This window comes from Penicillium bovifimosum, assembly GCF_028826915.1.
Source record: "Penicillium bovifimosum strain IBT 22155 chromosome Unknown utg000005l_segment0_segment0, whole genome shotgun sequence".
In the NCBI taxonomy this organism is placed as follows: domain Eukaryota; kingdom Fungi; phylum Ascomycota; class Eurotiomycetes; order Eurotiales; family Aspergillaceae; genus Penicillium; species Penicillium bovifimosum.
Window position 1 is genome coordinate 5910370 of NW_026622714.1, and position 20416 is coordinate 5930785.

Here is a 20416-nt window from a genome sequence, read left to right on the forward strand (position 1 = left end):
ATGGAAATATTGTCTCCGAACGTGAAATTCCGTTGCTAAGCAGAACCAGAAGCATCGCTAGAACACAGGCAAATATGATCGGAAAAATAATATATACACGATAAAACGAAACATCAAACATTACGGCGGCCGTGAAACGTCGTCAGGGCTCATGAGCGGGTAATTCTGGTGCTCGCCAAAGAAACTGAGAACATCTTGAGGAAGATATTCCAGCCATGGCAGTATCTCGCCATTGGCAAACGGGAAAGAGTCCTGCTGATGAAGGGAGTTCATATCAACGTCGTGACTCCCAATCATCATCCCGCTGGCATCATCTATTGTAGGCCCGAGGTCGGCGCCTGAGCCGCGCGAACCCATTTGGTTCTTGTTAGAGTGTGGGGATGTCGTTGGAAGCATTGAGTAGTTGTAGGCGGAGGATGAGAGCCCAGGTGGCATCCCGGGGAAGGCGGGTTGTACTGTTTGTCCCGGGCGGTTTGTTTGTGTGTTTGATTCGGGATATGTTGAGTTCATCCCCATGTAGTAAGAGGATTCGGTGCTAATTGGTCCGGATGAAGGATGGGGGTATTTGGCGTTTTGTGCCGCGAGGGGGAGTGCACTTTCTTCATGGGCCCTGGCTGGTGCGATGGGCTGTTGGTATGACGAGTCTGGGCCTTCGTCGCCATTTGCTGGAAGAGTAGGGTAGCTGTGGCTGTACCGTGACGAGTACGTCGGTCGCTCAGGGTGCGACTCGGTCTCGGTCGTCGGCATCTGATATAGTAGACTCAAGTTGGGTTGGGAAGAATTCGTCGCTCCCGTGAGTGCCCATCCGATTGCTACACATTGATGACCAGTTAGTGAAATGGTTTTGGAGATTATTGACTACTACGACAAACCTTGACTGGGATCAATGTGTGGTGACCATCTTCCATCAGATGAGACGTCGGCGACCTCAGCTAATTTGTCTGTACCGGAGCCGAAGTCCGCTGGGGCTTTACCCGCACGCCAGGTCCCTTGCCCAAGAGGTAATCCGGGGGCAATACCTTCAGTATTTTTTGTCTCCTCCACGGCATAAAGCAGCGGATCGACAATACCCTTCGCCTTCTGGTCGAGCACTGTCAATATGTACCCAGTACCTTCCCAGTACGTGTTGAGCGCTTTCAAGGCCTTGTAACACCTCTGATAATTCTCTTTGGCAACAGAAGCAAGGAGAATATGCTTTGGGGTAGATTTCCGTTCCGTTCCATCAGAAGTCTCCATATTAGGCATCACGAATCCACTGGATTGGTTCGCTAACAATGGTGGAGGTTGCGTGGAGTCGGCACCTGATGAAGGGGTTGCATAATACGCACTTTCCATGAGGAATGCGCATGCCGCAATGTACATCGGTTGACTCGTGAAAGGGTTGCCGATGAAGCTTTTCCCGTCAACCAGCTCTGAGAATGATAGGATGTCGGCAATGGTCTTGGCTGATGACATGGACAGCTCGCGACTATTCGGATAAAGATGTTGAATTGACCCACCGAACGAGTGCAACAAGGTAGGTTGGTGAAGGAGAACTATGAGGGTATGGAACCAAAAATGAAGGAGAATGAAGTTGGTTCCCTCTTTGGCTTTGACGTAGGCTTGAAAATTGCCTGCATTGAAGTGAAGCCTTGGAGACAAGCGTTGGTAGATACCAGTCAAATCGCTCTCCATCCCGGCCAACATCTTCAATGTATCCGATGTGACGTCTTTGACATCCTGGATACCGTTGATAAGGTCGGTGACTCGACCGTACAAATGGATGATCCGAATTAGCGGCGGAAAAGGCGCCGGCCACCCATTCGGTAGCTGGGATTCAGACTGAAGCGGAAAACAAAGTTCAATGTCCTCGTCCCGTAGTGTCACTGGTCTTCCGGTACCAGAGGAGATGACTCTATCAAGAAAGAAGAGGCTCCAGAACGAATCGACACGTTCGCGTTCCCTGGCTCGCTCCGCGGTGGCAGGGTGTGGACTCGCCTTTGGCGTCAGTTGCGCATCCAAATCATCGTATTGGTCCTCTCTTAGTTTCCCGGCATGGCCTGTCATGACTTCACTCGGTGTGACGCCGCTCTGTCCATAGTTGTGTTTGAGGCCCTGATATTTCTGTAGCCCAAGGTCCTGCGCCATCCGAATTGAGATGCCGAGGTACATCCAGAGTCCACTATCATGGTTTGACCCGAATTGGTCGTAAGCGAGCAGTAAGCAGGCTTGAACGGCAGAAAGAGTTGGACATTGTAATGAATCCACCAGAGCGCTCATCGCACGCTGACCGAAGGGCCGACCCCGATCCGACTTTTTATCGTCGACTGGCGGCTGCGAGCGATCAATAGGCTGTGCCTGCGGGGAGCCAAGTAAGGGATGTAACGAAAATCTCGCAGCTAACGAGCACACTGCGTCTACCAGCATAGTATCAACCCTTTTATCTTTGAGGTCCTGGAGGAATCTCTCCCGCTGTAGGAAAGGGAAGCTGCACCCTAAATGGGCAAAAAAGAGTTCGCACAGATGAGTTACAAGATTCGAAACTGGAAGCGTATCGTCTCGGTCGTAAAAGGGTATATTTGTATCGCGGGCGTCCACGGTTGCGCCAAGGGGTCTCGCGGGAATATCAGAAGGTCTGGGGCTGCGAAGCGGAGATGGAGAGTCTGAGGACATGGACGGATTACTTCTGCGAGAGCCTCGAACTTGTACAACCATTTGCTTGAAGCCAGGTACGATCGCGGTAGGACCAAAGTACCGAAAATAGGGCACATGCGTGCGATTTTCCGAGCCTATAGAGGTACGCGTGCTCTCTGGACTGCCCCCGGCGCTTGGTGCTTCAAATTCGTGATTCGTCCGTGAAGATTTGTCTTCTAAGAAAAAGACATCCTTCGACTCGGGTCCCTTTGCCTTGGTGCTCGTCTCCGTGACATCTTTGGCTTTTAATATATTTATCGGCGCCAGCTCGGGGAGCTGCTTTCGACTGCCCGGGAACCGCGCTGGGTTGTAGGTGCGTTCGGCACAGAAAGACGCGGCGGCGCTCGTGACGCAGAATCCGACTGCGTTCGCAGGTGGGCGGTTGAGTCGGTGTATCCGAGGCAGACATGCTTGTAGTCGGAGCAAGTCTTGCACACTTCTCTCATATATCCATCAGCAACGTTTTAGCAGGCGGGGCATCCTGCGCATCCTACCTGGTTGTTCGCCGGAACATCGAATCTTGCGTCGACGACATGTTAGACAACTATATCAAAGCGCGTGACGTCAGCTTCAGATTTGACCGATCATATGTGTCTAAGGCGCACGTACGCTGCATTAACGCGGCGGCGCTTGGTTTGCGGCTGGCCATCGGTTGCAACAAAGCGAATTTGTCTCGGAGCCGAAGGATGGCCGCCATTCTTCTTTGGAGAAGGGAAGCTCATGGCGAGCCGATGTTTATCCGTGGTCACGACCCATTGGGTATTTGCACCCTCTCAGCTTCGGCGGGTTGGTCGGTGTGTTCCCAGGGGGCGTGAGGCTCGAAATCTAGGTTCCGAGGCAGTTGATCGAACAGGCGATATAGGGGAGATCGTGCGATAATATAAACAAAAACTTCATCAGGAAGAGAACCGGGGGGCCTGACTCGGGCCAATAAGGAATCAAAATGTCGATGGGATGTGTGAAGTGTCAAGAGAAGAAAAAGCGTTGGGGAAAGAGGGGAGTCAACAAGGCCTCGCGATTGCCCTCGCTAGTACTACGCCACTCGAACAAAATGCACATTTACAATTCAGTGGAAATCTCACGATGTACGTGGGTCAGGTTATCTTCTGATCGAAAACAACGGAGTCATTTTCCTTTCCCCCTTGACCGCTCCGGAAACGGAGCCACATCATCCCCGTTCGGACCTCCCTAAGTACAGGAGACCCAGGTGATGGTCCCCAGGTGATGGTCATGGGATGTGTTGGTGGGGCGGTCATAATGCAATAAGGATAAATATCGGAAATCTCGCATCAACTCCGACCATGTTCCCCAACTCCGGTGTTTAAGTATGGAGCTTTATGGGGGAGAGTGGGTTTGGAGCGTATCACTGCCCCCACGTTTCCCGCACTAATTGGGGTGTTTTTTTCAATCGAACTTCATAACTTACAAAGTCAAATGGCTTACCTTACAAACTGCTACTAGGTAATATTTAAGCTTACAATCATTCAAACCTTCATGTCAGATAAACCCTGGAAACTCGCTTGCAGAGAAATTCTAGAAAGATATTTGAACGGTATTATCCGGACTAGCGCGAACTGGGTCCACTCGGCCGGTTTCTAGAACATCAGCTGCCTTCCAGGTGCATCGAAATGACCATGGTTTTGCCATCTGGCTAAATGTACGCAGTATTGAGGGTAAATTCAAATTGCTACTTTCCCTCGGTGCCTTTATTGCCAATGAGTCCCCTCTATACACAGTAGAATTTGTAGATCCGGGAAGAGGAACGAGTCCTTTATGTATGCACTAATTTATTTGCCGAGAGACAATCTCTTACAAGGTCGTCATTGCTAACAGACTAACTGTATATGATTTTGCTATGAGAACTCGATACCATGATCTGATGGCGCCTTGAGGCCTATGTACTTTGTACAAGCCTATACTTATGACGTGGCTCTATCGCTAGTGTCGCCGGGGTTATGCCCTTGATCGGCCCGAGAGACGGTAGATGTAGACGGGAGACGGGGTATAACCACGCACTTTGATAGAGTCAATGGCACCAACCGCGTGGCAATACTGTTCCTATAAGCGAGTTCGGTTCGTGGCAATAATCGGCAATCGGCTTGAAATTGGCGAGAATGCGATAAGAATCTCAGAAGATCAGACTATTCCCTTCGTCCCGATGCATCTACTAAAAGGCGCCTACCGAACTACTCCGACACTTGCATTGCTACGATCTTGGTAATTATCCCACTCCGTTTCCCGCCTCCAGCATGGTCAGGGGGAGCTCTCGCGTCACCACCATGCAGCGCCGCGGGGCAGCGAGCGAACCCAGCGGCGAGTAGAGCTGATTTATAATCTCAAGTCCTCCTCGTCTTACAACACCCCGTACTTCAATCCAACCAAATCGCCCAACTCGATCCTTTAGCATCACCCCCACGATGCTCAGAGTCCCCGCAGATTTCGAGAAAATCCAAGCCTCACGGCCAGACTTCCGCCGCGACGCCGAAGTCACATACACCAAGTCCCCGAACCCCGCATGGAAGCAAGGCGATGGTGCGAATGATGGCGGCGCATGTCTGGAGAAGGACCACATTGAGATCGATCCCAGTGAGGAGGGCCGCCCCGTTGCCTCGAACTACAAGTTCCTGATCTCCGCAATGGTTCCGCGGCCGATTGCCCTCATCAGCACCCGGTCTGCGGATGGCAAGACCACCAACCTTGCCCCGTTCAGCTACTCACAGGTAATCAACCACGACCCCCCGCTCTTCACCGTCGGCGTTACGGGGTCGATTGAGAAAGCCAAGGATACATTGAAAAACTTGAACGATACCGGAGAGTGCGTAATCAACATCATATCGGAACATTTCCTCGAAGCCGCCAACTCGACCTCTATCAATGCACCTTATGGCGTCTCCGAGTGGGAGACTTCGGGACTCCATCAGGCGCCTACCACTGTTGTCAAGCCTGCTCGTGTGAAGGAGTCCATTGTTTCAATTGAGGGCAAGCTTGTCGAGTTGAAGGAGTTTGAGAGCCGCGTCACTCCTGGAAAGAAGACTGGTGTCTTGGCTATTATCGAGGGCGTCCGATTCTGGGTTAGGGATGACGCTATCAATGAGGAAAGGAATCTCGTTGATCTGAAAGTTCTTAAGCCTATCAGTCGTCTGGGTGGCATCTCTTATGGCCGTACCACTGAAGCAATTGAGATTCCTCGGCCGGAATTCGAGGCTTCTTGATTTGGCCTTTGAATCTGAATTTGAACACGAACATACGACATAGAGAAGTCCAGATCGGTTTGAAAGCGAAAGTCTTGTGGATATGCATCCTAAGATCTGAAGAATACCTATGTATATAGACCATTCAATATCGAATCATCTCTTTCACGGTGGCTATCGCATCTTGGGCATACTAAAAGACCCGGTAGGAAATCTTTCTCCCATTTCAAGGTACTTGAGCGGGCAAAAGGGCTCAGCTGGGGGGGGATCTTTGATCTTCCAAGGTTACCCCGGAGAGCTCCACTGTGTGCTTATGAATTCTCCCCAAGGGCCCCCAAGTTCGTACGGAGAAGGGCATCCTCGCCCATAGCCAGGGCCCATCCTTCCATCTTCCACATCGGGTCTAAATGGATATGTAAGGGGATTAACTCAGGAGGTACCTGGCTACAATCAAGACTGAACTTCCAGGGCTATCTGAGATACTTACTAGATATGTCGCCCTGGAACCTTGGAAGCTTCCAAAGATCCTTGGCAAGGTCTCCAAGTACCTATTGTAGTGGGAGAACTGCGCCATCGTGCAGTTCTCCCACTACACTATCTGTGACAAATTGACAGGGAATCAGCAGAGCGGGGTTGCGAGGTATCTCCAACGGTACAACATAAAGACAAGAACTTCCGCCACCCCGGCCCACCAGCGAGTACTGACAGATCCATCTTAACTTTCTGATTCTGAAATTTCAGAAAGTGTCTCATCATGTCACAGGAACAATATAAAATTTACAAGCTTGGAGACTGGGAGCTCCAGAGCGGCGAGAAGATCACGGATTGCCATATCGCATACAAGACATTCGGCGACCCTAAATCTCCAGCAATCGTCTATCCAACTTGGTTCTCTGGAAGTATGTTTAGAGTGGGTTTATTTTCTCTGTAGAATTGGTCTAACACTCGCTCCAGTGATCTCCGACAACGTCTGGTTGATTGGAGAAGACAAGTTCCTGAACCCAGCCAATTTCTTCATCATCATCCCAGCCCTTTTCGGAGCCGGCCAGTCATCCTCTCCATCAAATCGGCCGAGTGCTGGGCCATTCCCGAAGGTGTCATTTTACGACAATGTGCGGGCGCAGTATGAGCTTGTCACTCAGCACTTAGGCATCAAGCATCTGCGCGCTGTTGTTGGGTGGTCTATGGGAGGAGCCCAGACTTTCCAATGGGCAACGCAGTATCCTGACTTCATGGATATTGTGGTCCCCTTTTGTGCATCTGCGAAAACTTCTCCGCACAATCAGGTCTTCATCGAGGGTGTGAAGACATCCCTGATTGCAGTCAAAAAGAGCCGTTCAGCAGGGACAGGGAACATTGGGCTTGATAGAGAGACCGCAGAGGCGTATACATGGACAGCGGAAGAGAAGGATGTTGGCCTCAAAGCAATGGGCCGTGTGTATGCTGGCTGGTAAGGATTGCCATAATTTCCACCCTTAGTTGATACTTTGATACTTACCCAAGGCATTGATAACAGGGGATTTAGTCAAGCATTCTATCGACACAGACTATATGAAACTGAGCTGAAGTTCAAAGATCTCGAAGACTTCATGGTCAACTTCTGGGAAAAGTGGGCTTGTTCCAAAGGTATGGCTTGACCCTCGAGCTCCCGGGTGAATCTCGAAACTAAGAGAAGTTTTTTAAGAACCCGAGAATCTGTTGGTACTACTGCAGACCTGGCAGAATGGTGATGTCTCGCAACAAGAGCTATACAGTGGTGACTTCGAAAAGGCAATGGCATCCATCAAAGCGAAAGCGCTCGTCTTGCCGTCCAAGACAGATCTCTATTTCCCGTAAGTTGGAATTACTCATTAACGAGCCAACGCTGACAGTGTTATCATTTTAGACCAGAAGACTCGGAGTATGAAGTCGCTTGCATGAAGCCAGGTATTGGAACACTTGGTGTGTTCCCGTCCATTTGGGGCCGTAAGCATACTAAGTCTTGATGAGCGTCCATAATAAGCTGACTCGATATTCAGATTGGGCAGGAGGCCCCGGTAACAGTAAGGATGACGTGAAGTGGCTTGATAATAAGCTTGCCCAGTTCTTTGCAGACAACAAAGGTGACGGGGTCGATTCTCTCACCCAGTGACCCAGAAGGTTTCAAGCGCGCTCAAGTCTCAACTGACCATAGCAGTGGTCAGAGGCGATGACATGATGACAGGTCGATGTTAATACAGTTACGTGTACCTCAGTCTAAGTACTTACCCTGCACGCAGCCATACGTAATGTAGTTTGTGATTGCCAATAGCAAAGTCCATTGATACCACATTTGAATCTCTCGGCCTTGGATGTATATTGCGATCATGTGACAATGAGTAAGCGACTTCCCCGGTCTGGAAGCGCAGATGGCTGATGAACCTTGCGACTCCATCTCTAATTCCATTGTCTCCTTCTCTGCCTTCTCTTCGCGTCTTGTTCGCGATCTTGTTTTTCTTTTCATACAATTCCCCACCTTCGTCTCGCCTTGGCCTAAATTCAATCCCCTGTCACACTGCTTGCCGTCGACGTTGTCACCAACTCGTCTTTCGTTATCTGATCCCTATCCTATCAGAGCTTGTAAGACAAGTCCTGAATTTAATCATATCGGCTCCTTCCCGCAATGGCAACAGCGCCTGCCCGACAATGGGGTGTTACGCCCCCGATAGCATCTACCTTGCCGACCAAAGATGAGCTTGCTGCAGACGACGATCTCATCGCCGAGCTGAAGGCTCAGAACAACTTTGAGCTACCGGCTGAAACGGAACGGAGGTATGTTTACATTTGTTGGTATTGCGCTGGTTCCCCAACTGACACTCATCGGATAGAAAACAAGTGCTGCAGTTACTCCAGCGCGTTACAGTGGAGTTTGTTCAAGTTGTCAGTCGCAACAAGGGTTTATCTCCTGCGGCTGTTGAAGCCTCCGGTGGTAAAATCTTCACTTATGGAAGCTACAGGCTGGGTGTTTATGGACCGGGTAAGTGGCCAGCTACGGATGAATATATCCTCCCATTTGCCGTTATTGACAATCGTCACCTAGGCTCCGATATCGATACGCTAGTCGTTGGACCTAAACACGTCCTGATCGAGGACTTCTTCGCCGAATTCCCTCCTATCCTCGAAAGAATGGCCCCCGAGGGAGCTATCGAGAAGATGACCCCTGTTCCCGATGCGTTCGTTCCAATCATCAAGCTTGAGCTATGTGGAATCAGTATTGATTTGATCTTTGCCCGGCTTGTGCTTCCCTCCATCCCGATGAATCTCGATCTGAAGAACAACGACTACCTCAGAGGACTTGATGAACGCGAGGTGCGATCGCTAAATGGAACCCGTGTCACAGATGAGATACTAGAGCTCGTCCCGCAACAAAAGACATTCCGCCTTGCATTGCGCGCAATCAAACTGTGGGCCCAACGTATGTACTGGCACCTGTTATGACTCCCACTGTTCTCACTGACTCATATGTGGCTGTTTAGGGCGAGCGATTTATTCCAACATCGTCGGGTTCCCGGGCGGTGTTGCATGGGCGATGCTGGTGGCTCGAGTTTGTCAACTATACCCGCAAGCGACTGGCTCTGTCATTGTGGGGAAGTTTTTCAAGATCATGGAACGGTGGAAGTGGCCTCAACCTGTACTGTTGAAACAGATTGAGGACGGTCCCCTCCAGATCAAAGTTTGGAATCCATCGGTAAGCACGACGCACCATTTTTCGTCGAGGATATGAACTAATAAATCTCAGATTTACCATGGTGATCGCTTCCATCTGATGCCCATCATCACTCCTGCATATCCTTCCATGTGCGCGACCCACAACATCAGTCTGTCCACCAAGGCTGTTATCCTTAGGGAGTTGCACCGAGGTGGTGATATGGTAGACAGGATCTTGACGAAGCAGCTATCATGGGAAGATCTCTTCGCACGCCACACTTTCTTTACCCATGACTACAAATACTATCTCAGCATCACGGCGTCTAGTAGGACTAAGGAAGCCGAGTCTGTGTGGTCAGGTCTCGTTGAGTCTAAACTACGCCACCTCGTTGGCGCACTAGACCGCAAGCCCATCATTGCAGTGGCTCATCCATTCCCGAAAGGGTTTGAAAGAGTTCATCTCGTCGCCAACGAGCAAGAAATGGATGCGGTCAAGAATGGGTCTACCCAGCACCAGGCCAAAGGCACAAAAACCGAGATGACGGACGAGACTAAAGATGCTGCTCACCAAGCCGCAGTGCAGAACACGCTGGAGAATGCAGAGGTTCCAGGGCCGGCCGAAATTAAAGTCGAGGAAAAGAACGGGAATGATGGCCAGACTGTCTACACGACGACTTATTACATCGGCCTGGAGTTGAAACCTCTAGAGCCAGGTAATCACGCCGCTCCTCTTGGATGACCTTTCTAGGTTGCTAACTTCATTCAGGCCAATCGCGATCTCTGGATATATCGACCGACTCACAGATCTTCAAAGCAGCTTGCACCTCGTGGCCAGGTTACCAGGAGGCAGTCATGGAACTGGCTGTTACCCATGTCCGCAAGTACGCTTCTCTTTATTCTGCGGTTGATATGCATTAGATCTAATCCTTCGCAGTTTCGATTTGCCCGAAGACGTCTTCCAGCCCGGTGAGACCCGACCCTCCCGGCCGAAGAAAAAGGTCGTCAAGCGGGCGGAAACAGCCGGTCAGAAAAGCGCGGAGGTAGCCGGCCAGAAACGCAGTATCGGCGAGTTGGACGTAAGTGTGCAAATAACAATCGAGATCAGATGGGACCTGACATACCATTAACCCTGGAAACCGTTATCTCAACGCCCTGCGATACGAACCCCCAGCATGGCGACAAGTAAGAATGACTAATACCAACTTCGATTCTCAGGATTCAACCGAAGCAGCCGCGAAACGTCGAGTCACCTCCGCAACCCCCGCATGAACGGCCCTATCTCGTACTTCCTCTATCCATCCCGCCGGGGCTGGTCCCCAACATCAAACGATGAATCCAAATCGTCCTCGACAAATCGTCCTCAAATTGCCCGTTGTCTCTGACCTGGTATGCGGTTTGCAGCGCTATCTATGCCCCGAACCGAACATCTAACTCTAAGCGTCCTTGAGTTTTCGATCTTTTCTACATCGAGCGTTCCATGCTTACGGAGCACAAGGTTGGTTCGTTCTTATTTCTGTCTCTTGTCTTTTGTGCTGCTTGCCCAACAGCTAGACTAGGCACTTCTTCCCCCTTTGTTTACAGCAGTCGACCTCACCCGGGCCCATCTCTTACGGTGTATCTCCTATGGATTGGGTTTATTTTGCATATCTGTTCGGTGTAGTTTCTTGTTTCCGGTGCAACGGGTGGCCTACGGTCTGGCGGGACGTTCTCGTTTCCTATCTTGCAGGTACATAGTTCAAATAGTTGAATGCAACGACTTGTCCCACGATAAGTGGGCTACACGTAATATCATACCAAGCCTCTCCGTGATCCTTTAGCGCAGCTGCCTTGTCTGACTCGGCGCAGTATATACTTGCATTCCTAGTACTTGATAGTACTGTGTACAAAACAGTCAGGATGAAGACCAAAAATTTTATAAAAAAATTGCTCACATGCCGATTTGAACGACAGACCTCGTGATTACTAGTCACGCGCTCTACCAACTGAGCTATGCGAGCTAGTACTTATTGGCAGCATATGACGTTTAGTAATACTTAAGCCAATCTCGCATCTCTCCAAAATTGGAACTTCGTACCTTCCTTAAAACTTTGTTTGACTCCATGTCATGTGATTTTAGTACACAACAACCACCTGGGCTGCGGGCAGCATCCAGGATGTCTTGTTTTATTCAACATGAATCCACAAAGTGACAAACTAACCAACCTAATCTCATCCTACATACATAATTTGTTCAGTCTGGGCCGTGCTTGGTTCCATAGCCCATCTCGTAAGAAGTGGGACGATGAACAGCCAACAAAAATCCAGCACCAACACCCACAACTGGCCCACATCGAGGAATTTACCAACTGTCCAGAAACAAAAAAATGCTCACACTCGGAGTCGAACCGAGGATCTCATCATTACTAGTGATGCGCTTTACCACTAAGCCATGCGAGCTGATTGGATGAGAAGCAGTGCGTTTTTAACGCCTGTGAAGATACTTGTACTATATGCAGAGCATGCTGGTTTTCGAGAAGTCAGTACACAATGCGGATGCATCAGTTCCTAGTCACATACAATCAAGCACGGAAAATCGACGTCTTTTGCATGTAAGGGCTTCCCATCATGGGGAAAGGGCCTCATTCTAATGCGTGCAAATACCTGAACTGCCCGACTCAAGGTTCGCATGACACTGTTTATAGGTTGTGATAGATATATATCATGTTATGATGCCTTCCCCCAAACAGGTAACCGCTATTTCGGATTCCGACTGTTCGGCGATAGGATGATATAGATGATATTGTGGAGTTATCGGACGAGATTAGGAGTGCCCGGCGCAGACGCATCCATGCTATCCAGCGTGAGCGTGCCTCTATCTCTCTACCTCCACATCTCATATCAGATCTCCTCCGGTGGGAATGCCTCCACGAGCACGTATGGCCGAGAACCGTATGCAGGAAATCCGGGATCGAGAATGGATGAAACGGCTATAAGGAAGCTCTATGCATTTGATATTATGTATGACCCATTTAGAGACGTCCGACGGTCGGATTTTTCTGCATACTCAAGTTCTCGATGTATTTGGCTGGCGCGCATTTGGCGCCGGCTCCTTCCTAGACAGTGGAATCAAGATAGTGCGCTTTCCCCAGGCGGGGGTTGAATGCGGATACCGAAGACGTGCGCCTTCCTCGCGGAGGTTTCTTGATGCGACAATACGAGACGATCTTGACTGTATGTAACGGTTCACGATCTTGAGGATGCGACAAAACGCATACGACCTTGACCATGTGATCAAAAACAATGCGAAAGATATAAATTCCGTTCCCCTGGTGCTCATGTCTTTCGCTCCTGCACTCGCCTGCCCCTCACTGGAAGGGCGCCGCCTGCCCTCCCAGACCGGATCAGCACTGTTGTCCTCACCAACGAAGAACCTTTCCTCCCCCCCTCGACAAGACAACATTTTCCGAGCTTCCGCCGGCGGCAGATGCTCTCAGCAGCCGGCGCGCAGGCTATTCCCGGAGGGCAATCTGGGATGCCAAACAACAAGATGGTTCGCACTGCGTCCTCACAGGCAACAGCAAGAACTATGACGCGACTCCGATTTTTCCCAGTACCTCTGGAAAGTCCCGCCTGTCCTATGGCCAGTGGATCCCGGGTTTTTGGAAGTACGTCGTTGTATTTTGACATGCCACCGCCGAACGATGGGAAAAGGCGGTCTTTACTAATCCAAATGATCCAGAAGCTCCTGTCGATGATTGCACCAATATGATCTGTCTTCGAAAGGACCTTCGCAGAGACCATCCCGATCACCACAATACCTTCCTCGACGTATCGCGGATGCCCGTAGCTGTATGGGTAGTCATCTTGAATCGGTAACCCGACTCGATGGGCCGTCTTTGGTCTCCTTCTCCCACCATCACAGCCATTCCGATCACGCCAATGGAGCTTTCGGAAGACAGAGCTGCTGTGGTGATCGGGATGGTCTCAAACGGCCTGTGTGTGTACTGCGGTTGCCAGTACGACTCGATCACCATTTCGGTCTTGTCGTTGGAGAGGGAAACGGGGCGGAGGGCGAAGAGTGCATCCAGCCAAGCCGCGCGAAGGTCCTTTCGAAGACAGATCATGTTGGTGCAATCATTGACAGGAGCCTCGGGATCATTTGGATTATTAAAGACCGCCTTTTCCCATCGTTCGGCGGTGGCATGTCCCCAAAATACATCGACGTACTTCCAAAAACCCGGGATCCGCTGGTCATAGGACAGGCGCGACTTTTCAGAGGTACTGGGAAAAATCGGAGTCGCGTCATAGTTCTTGCTATTGCCTGTGAGGCAGTGCGAACCATCTCGTTGCCTGGCATTCCAGATTGCCCTCCGGGAATAGCCTGCGCGCCGGCTGCTGGGAGCATCTGCCGCCGGCGGGAGCTCGGACAATGTTATCCTGTCGAGAGGGGTGTTATTATGCCGGGTAGTACACAGTAAGTAAGGCGATGCTTCGGCGCTTCGCATCGCAATCATGTTCTCGTTGATACCTAGACATATACTGTGAGCCGATTCACCCTATCAGGTCGAATCGAGTGGCTCATGACTCCTTCCCAATGTCTCTGTGGCACATATATCTCAGTGATTCCAACCAAATCTTTACCTCACGGGCTCAAACTGACAAGGATTCATTTGTATATATTTCTAGTATCCGGTTATAGATAGGTGTGGCCAAGATCCACCAATCACAGCTCGCATGGCTTAGTGGTAAAGCGCATCACTAGTAATGATGAGATCCTCGGTTCGACTCCGAGTGTGAGCATTATTTTTGTCTTTTTGTCCTCACATTATTGAAATTCCAGCTCCTATCGGCATTAAGGCAACATTTGTCTTGTTGATGTTCTGTTTGTATAGGAGAAACAGGCATCCAACAAGTTTTCTTCCCCATAGGCCTTCGGAATGTCCATTGCTGTTAACATATGGAATAGTTAACTACTTCGACACTTAGTTAACTAGTGTGGAAGCGGTCGTTAACTACACCGTATGCATTAACTATCGACTTTTATGCCGGCTAATGTACATCGGCGTTTCTAGGGGAAATTCGGCTGTTGTTTCTGAGGTGAATTGAGTCTCTTCTTACGATTTTTTTTATCAATTTCTTGGTTTACTCCCAATGTTGCTGAGTTGCTCTTTTGGCGGACTCGTGTATTAATCTCAAAGGTGATATTTGGTGGGACCGAGTTTCATACATCCGGTAGTCCACTGTGACGTAGGGAGAAGTGTGGCTGATGCACCGTTCCCGACTTCCCGTTCCCACGCAACGTGGGTCTGATATTGCAATGGCCTTGTGCTTCTGAACCTCAAGATCTCTATCAAATGGCCAATATAGCATTAATAATATTGACCCCCACTCCTTCTTAACGAGCCTGGCATAAAATCCAAGGAAGCCCTAGACTATATCCAGATCAGGATTAGATGTCAAATCCTGATTTTACATTCCTCATCCCGCCTAATTCCGGCGACGGGTGAGCCATCAGCAACTGACAATTGACCCGAAAGAGTGCTATATAGCCAATTCAACGAACTGAAAGTGAACTATAGAAAACCAATGATCAAATGTAGATGAAATGCTAACATGAATGATGCGAGGCGGTTGACCGGGCGATCGGACTTGAAGTGGCTCTGCCGAGCGGCTCCCGCATTGGCCGCGAAAAGTTTTCGGGTTCAGCGGCCCCATCCCTTTCAAATCCTTTCTTCTCTCTTCCACTCCTAAAGGCTTCAATTGACCTTCTCTATCTTATCCCAACCTCTCCTCTCTTAACGTTTTTCTTTACGTTATCTCACATCCATCAAAATGGCCGCCCCTACCGCCCCCAAGGATGTCCCTGAGATGAGCGCTCTCAACCTCGTACGTGTTCACCTGAACCTGCTCGCCTCACGACGCCTTCAACTGACTCGAACACTGTAGTACGCTCGCTTCTCCTTCGCTGGTGCCATGTGCTGCGCCATCACCCACGGTGCTGCCACTCCTCTCGATGTGTAAGTTTATTTCTGCGAAGCTCTCGCCGGCGCGACGAATATCCGCTCATTTTCGGTCCATCACAGCGTCAAGACCCGTATTCAGCTTGACCCCGTCACCTACAACCGCGGTATGCTCGGTGGATTCCGCCAGGTCATCCAGAACGAGGGTGCTGGCGCTCTCCTGACTGGTTTCGGTCCTACCGCCGCCGGTTACTTCCTCCAGGGAGCCTTCAAGTTCGGTGGATACGAGTTCTTCAAGCAGCAGTCCATCAACGCCCTTGGCTACGAGACTGCCAAGAACAACCGCACCGCCGTCTACCTCGCCTCCGCCGGTGCCGCTGAGTTCATTGCTGATATCGCCCTGTGCCCTCTTGAGGCCACCCGTATCCGTCTTGTCTCCCAGCCTACCTTCGCCAGCGGTCTGCTCCCTGCCATGACCCGCATCCTGAAGGAGGAGGGCATTGGTGCCTTCTACTCCGGATTCGGACCCATCCTGTTCAAGCAGTAAGTGTTCATTTCCCCACAATATACTTTGTCAAAAGACTCCACCCTAACTCAAACGTTCCCAGGGTCCCCTACACCATGGCCAAGTTCGTCGTCTTCGAGAAGGTCTCCGAGGCCATCCTCGCCCGCGTCAACAAGGAGACCCTCTCCGACAGTGGCAAGACCGGTATCAACCTCGGCTCCGGTCTCATCGCCGGTCTCGCCGCCGCCATCATCTCCCAGCCCGCCGACACCATGCTCTCCAAGATCAACAAGACCCAGGGTGCCCCTGGTGAGGGTACTGTCACCCGTCTCATCAAGATCGCCAAGGAGCTCGGTATCCGTGGCTCTTACGGTGGTATTGGTGCCCGTCTCTTCATGGTTGGCTCCATCACTGCCGGTCAGTTCGCCATCTACGGTGACATCAAGCGCATTCTCGGTGCCACTGGCGGTGTTGAGATCGGTAAATAGAGGACTCGAGTCTAATATGCTCGGGAGGATAATAGAGACTACCCTTAGAATTTCTTTTGTTTTACGCCTTGTCCATCCCTCACACATGATGTACAATATTTTGTCTCCTTTTCCTTTCAAGAACAAGCTCGCCTTTTTGTTACATTACAAACATTTCCATTTCCTTGTCTTTGTAGTAGTGTCGCAGTCAAAATTGCAAAAATTGCATTCTTTTGGATATCGATGGTTGCCGCCCTTGTATGCAGGACAGTGCTGCTCCAAGGATATGACTGAATTCATTACCCTCTTTTCATTAGCCAGTTATTTTTCCTGACTTTTTAGCAGGAAATTACCTTGATCAGGAATAGGAAGCGACCGCATACCCTCAAGAAAGAGTGACGAATGGGACAGAGTGGTCCAGTGGCAGCCGCGCCCTGTCGAGGCGAGGCCACCGGCCCAGATCCCGATTGAGTTGACAATCCAGGCTTTCATATGCAATATAAACATACAATTGCACAACCACCTACAAAGCAATGTCCCTGACAGAGAATCCATCCACCCCAAGGCCATCTTCCTTCTCTACTACGAAAGTGTGATAACCGGTATAGTATGCATATCCCTCCACACAGACTCGTACACCACCAGACCCAGCATCATCAAAGACGGACCCAACAAAGCCAGCAAGACCTCTATGAGCACGAGTCACTAGAGAATTATAGACCCTCTTCTCCCCTTTAGCCAAAGATCCTGCAGCATAGGCAAGAGCCACCCTCGCAGCAACACAGCTCCCAGTGGGAGACCTGTCAATCTGCTGATTGGCAAAGAAGCACAGCCCCGTCTCCTCACTTCCAGCATCCAACTGGGCACGAGAAGCCGCCGATCCCTCCACGGCACTGACGTGTCCAAGCCGCGAGTCTGTGATCATGACCCCGTACAAGAACCCCTCCTCCGCCGTCCTGCTATCCCGAGTAAGATATTGCAGCTCCGGATTGGCAACCACGGTCTCCTTGAGCAACTTGCTCGCACGGTCCATATCCTGCAAAGCAACCTCCCCAAGCCCACCAGGGAACCCCAACTCCTCCGCACTAACCATACAGTAGTACGCACCCCCATACGCAATGTCAACCGTAACGGAGCTCCTCCCACCCAGCTCAGCCCAACGATACTTCTCCGGCACCGAAACCGTCAAAGAAGTAGCAGTCGCAAACGACGGCACCGAAACAAACGACACCGGACGCTCCGCATCTGACTTCCCAGAGCTCAAAGTAGGGACCGTAACCCGCACGATTCCACAGGGAACATGCAAATTCAGAGCAGTCGTACGAGAGTCAGGGTCATAGCTCAAATGTTTCCGACGGGGAAAAATCTTCTCATCAACATCGACAAGAAATCGGCCCAACGCGATAGTCCCATGTCCACACATCGTCGAGAACCCTTCGTTATGCATAAACAAAACGCCCATATCAGCTTGGCCCGAGACAACGAGCTCGGTCTCCGGACGTAAGATGGCGCCGTACATATCGTAGTGCCCGCGCGGTTCGAGCATGAGGAGTCGACGGAATTCGTCGAATCGTGACTTTGCTTGTGCTCTTTGTTCGAGAAGGGTGCCTGCTAGTGGTGGGATGTTGTTCCAGATTATCCGGGTTGGTTCGCCTGCTGTGTGCATGTCTACGCAGGTTATTGGGTTGATGGGGCTGGGACCTGCGAGGTGTGGTTGTTCCATGGTGTGAGGGATAGGTTATTTTCTGGAATCGGGTTGATGGTTATACAGGGAGTTGTCAATGTGGGCTGTTGGTGAATCTTATATTCCAGGTTCCATGAGGTCGGAATAAGGCCCCGAGGGGTCGAGGTGCCGCCTATCCTTCGCCAGAACAGGCAGGTGGGTGCCTCAGCTGTCGAATGACAGCACCAGTGTTGCCCAGAAAAGTGGATCGAGCACTGGCCATACATCCTAGAAGCATCACCAGCCTCTGGAAACTGATAATCAAATGTGTACTCTAGGTGTACACATAGCTACATAATATAACGACACATTGGGGACTGAGTAAGTGACATTTGGCCCTTTCTTGGCGATCTCATACCATTTGATGTCACGTGATAAATGTTTAACTGGAGGAAAGACGGTGTAAAAGACCTACCCCTCGACTAAACCTTTCTCTTTTGATGCAATCCCGCATATCCAGATGATATGCTCATTGCTCAGTCTAAAAATCAGAAAAAGAGAAACTACTTACTACCCATTCCACTGATCATACCTTGGAAGTCACAATGCCAGCCGCAGTAGCTCCTCTTTTTACGACTCCTGACCTTGAATTAATATCGTACTGTGAAGACAGGAACTTTCGAGTTGGAAGAAAGCCTGAGCCTGACAGTCGCTCGCAGAATCTGGTCTACTATTTTCAAGACAGAAAATGGTGGATCAAAGTAACATTTGAGGGCACAATCTACTGTCATACCCATGATGCTGAGCCAAAGCAAATCAAACCAAAGCGCGAACGACGAAGTGAATTCCAAGACTTTGTGAGGTTGATTGATTTTCGATCGATGGCTCTTCTGGATAACACTGTGACCGAAGTGATCTTGAACGGAGACTCGGAAACAACCGAGCCTGTGAAGCTATATCGCGAACCAGAAGACACCAATGGGTTTGCAAAACACACCAAAAATCTGCAATTCCATATTCGAGAGGACCCATCAAGAGTGGTTTATCCGCCATGCCTCCAATTTCCGTCTTTTCGAGCCATCAATGTCGCCGAATTGGAGGAAGAGGATGAAATCTCCGCCGCAGTGTCACGGGTTTTACACAAGCGCGACGGAAAATCATATATTCTCAAGGTAGTCAATCGGCCCCTTTACCTACCACGCGATTCAGATGTGATACAACAAGAACTTGAAAATCTCGAACAATTCAAAGGCGTGCCAGGGATCGTTCAGCCAGCTGGTATTGCGGTGTTCGCCAACCCATACGCGACTTGTCAGAATTGTGTCCAACAAATGGTTGTTAACGGGATTCTGATGGAGTACTATAGCGGTGGCTCCTTACAACGTGTTCTTAATGAAGAGCGTGTTAGGGAATTCCACTGGGAGCGATGGGCTGTCCAGATTGGCAATGCTTTGGATGTTTTCCACCGCGCAAAGAAAACCCATATGGATATAAAGCCTTCGAATATTGTTCTCGACAATGATGGCAATGCGATCCTTATTGATATAAGCGGCATAGGTGGAGTAACGTACCAGTGGCGTGCTCCAGAGATACGGCATGAAATATCACCCTTGGATCTTCCATTCCATACACGTCGAATGAATGATGTTTGGGCCTATGGAAAGCTTTTGACAGAGATTGCGTCGAACGCTGGGAACAGCTCTTTTGCGGGAACCCTCAGGTTGGTTGCGGATCATCTTACTGAAGAGAATGTCCACAACAGGTGGACTTCATCCGAGGCAATCTCTCGGTTGAAGATTTGTCAGTATATCGATTGAAATGTGGTTCAGATGTGACCTACAACCTGATCATTTTGCGCCACATTAAATTGGCCACTGTTTTCAACTGCTGTAGTAATTCCTCCGTATCTCTGAACTGTACATGTTTGTTGTAGGGAGGATAGAGTCAGCGATCATGTACCCGATTAGGAAGGTTTGACATAGGTGACCCCGCTTATGGAAGTTGGGACCCCGCGGAGGTTGCGTGGGCAAATATTTCTGGCTGCCCATATAAATATGATTCGGCCGCAAAGATGTCTAGTTACAATTTGATTGCAGAAATTCTGTTGTGATTGATAACTATGCTGCCTTGGCTAGCGCACTCGATACTATCATCCTAAACTAAGGTGCGGTTGAAACTCTGACCACAGCCAATGATATTAGTAGATAGAGGCCACGGAGCCCAATACTACCTAAATCTTGGTCTTCCAACAGCTTACTTGACGGTGATTCACGCCGATAAGAAAACTGTTAAATCATACAAAACCCGGGTTC

The 20416-nt window shown here is 50.0% G+C and overlaps 8 protein-coding genes across 8 annotated transcripts; 5 read left to right on the forward strand and 3 right to left on the reverse strand.

The window, feature by feature from the left end:
* Positions 1 to 120: 120 nt before the first annotated feature.
* Positions 121 to 3395, reverse strand: N7515_007472 (uncharacterized protein; the record flags this gene model as incomplete). The annotated part of the gene is made up of 4 exons (XM_056668216.1): positions 121 to 812; positions 873 to 3083; positions 3168 to 3217; positions 3283 to 3395. 4 exons carry the CDS (start codon positions 3393 to 3395, stop codon positions 121 to 123), a joined length of 3066 nt encoding a protein of 1021 aa, XP_056521812.1.
* A 1695-nt stretch (positions 3396 to 5090) lies between these two features.
* Positions 5091 to 5885, forward strand: N7515_007473 (flavin reductase family protein; the record flags this gene model as incomplete). The annotated part of the gene is made up of 1 exon (XM_056668217.1): positions 5091 to 5885. The coding sequence occupies one exon, from the start codon at positions 5091 to 5093 to the stop codon at positions 5883 to 5885; it is 795 nt and encodes a 264-aa protein (XP_056521813.1).
* A 733-nt stretch (positions 5886 to 6618) lies between these two features.
* On the forward strand, positions 6619 to 7995 carry N7515_007474 (homoserine acetyltransferase family protein; the record flags this gene model as incomplete). The annotated part of the gene is made up of 6 exons (XM_056668218.1): positions 6619 to 6763; positions 6819 to 7314; positions 7381 to 7490; positions 7549 to 7696; positions 7750 to 7829; positions 7883 to 7995. The coding sequence occupies 6 exons, from the start codon at positions 6619 to 6621 to the stop codon at positions 7993 to 7995; spliced, it is 1092 nt and encodes a 363-aa protein (XP_056521814.1).
* Positions 7996 to 8505: 510 nt separating this feature from the next.
* On the forward strand, positions 8506 to 10799 carry N7515_007475 (polynucleotide adenylyltransferase; the record flags this gene model as incomplete). Its single annotated transcript, XM_056668219.1, has 8 exons — positions 8506 to 8654; positions 8711 to 8859; positions 8923 to 9297; positions 9359 to 9570; positions 9622 to 10243; positions 10297 to 10411; positions 10465 to 10606; positions 10746 to 10799. The coding sequence occupies 8 exons, from the start codon at positions 8506 to 8508 to the stop codon at positions 10797 to 10799; spliced, it is 1818 nt and encodes a 605-aa protein (XP_056521815.1).
* A 2516-nt stretch (positions 10800 to 13315) lies between these two features.
* On the reverse strand, positions 13316 to 13914 carry N7515_007476 (uncharacterized protein; the record flags this gene model as incomplete). The annotated part of the gene is made up of 2 exons (XM_056668220.1): positions 13316 to 13756; positions 13849 to 13914. 2 exons carry the CDS (start codon positions 13912 to 13914, stop codon positions 13316 to 13318), a joined length of 507 nt encoding a protein of 168 aa, XP_056521816.1.
* Positions 13915 to 15341: 1427 nt separating this feature from the next.
* N7515_007477 (putative mitochondrial phosphate carrier protein (Mir1)) lies at positions 15342 to 16462 on the forward strand (the record flags this gene model as incomplete). The annotated part of the gene is made up of 4 exons (XM_056668221.1): positions 15342 to 15395; positions 15456 to 15526; positions 15593 to 16012; positions 16078 to 16462. 4 exons carry the CDS (start codon positions 15342 to 15344, stop codon positions 16460 to 16462), a joined length of 930 nt encoding a protein of 309 aa, XP_056521817.1.
* A 502-nt stretch (positions 16463 to 16964) lies between these two features.
* On the reverse strand, positions 16965 to 18164 carry N7515_007478 (putative proline racemase; the record flags this gene model as incomplete). The annotated part of the gene is made up of 1 exon (XM_056668222.1): positions 16965 to 18164. The coding sequence occupies one exon, from the start codon at positions 18162 to 18164 to the stop codon at positions 16965 to 16967; it is 1200 nt and encodes a 399-aa protein (XP_056521818.1).
* Positions 18165 to 18709: 545 nt separating this feature from the next.
* Positions 18710 to 19921, forward strand: N7515_007479 (protein kinase family protein; the record flags this gene model as incomplete). The annotated part of the gene is made up of 1 exon (XM_056668223.1): positions 18710 to 19921. The coding sequence occupies one exon, from the start codon at positions 18710 to 18712 to the stop codon at positions 19919 to 19921; it is 1212 nt and encodes a 403-aa protein (XP_056521819.1).
* Positions 19922 to 20416: the final 495 nt, after the last annotated feature.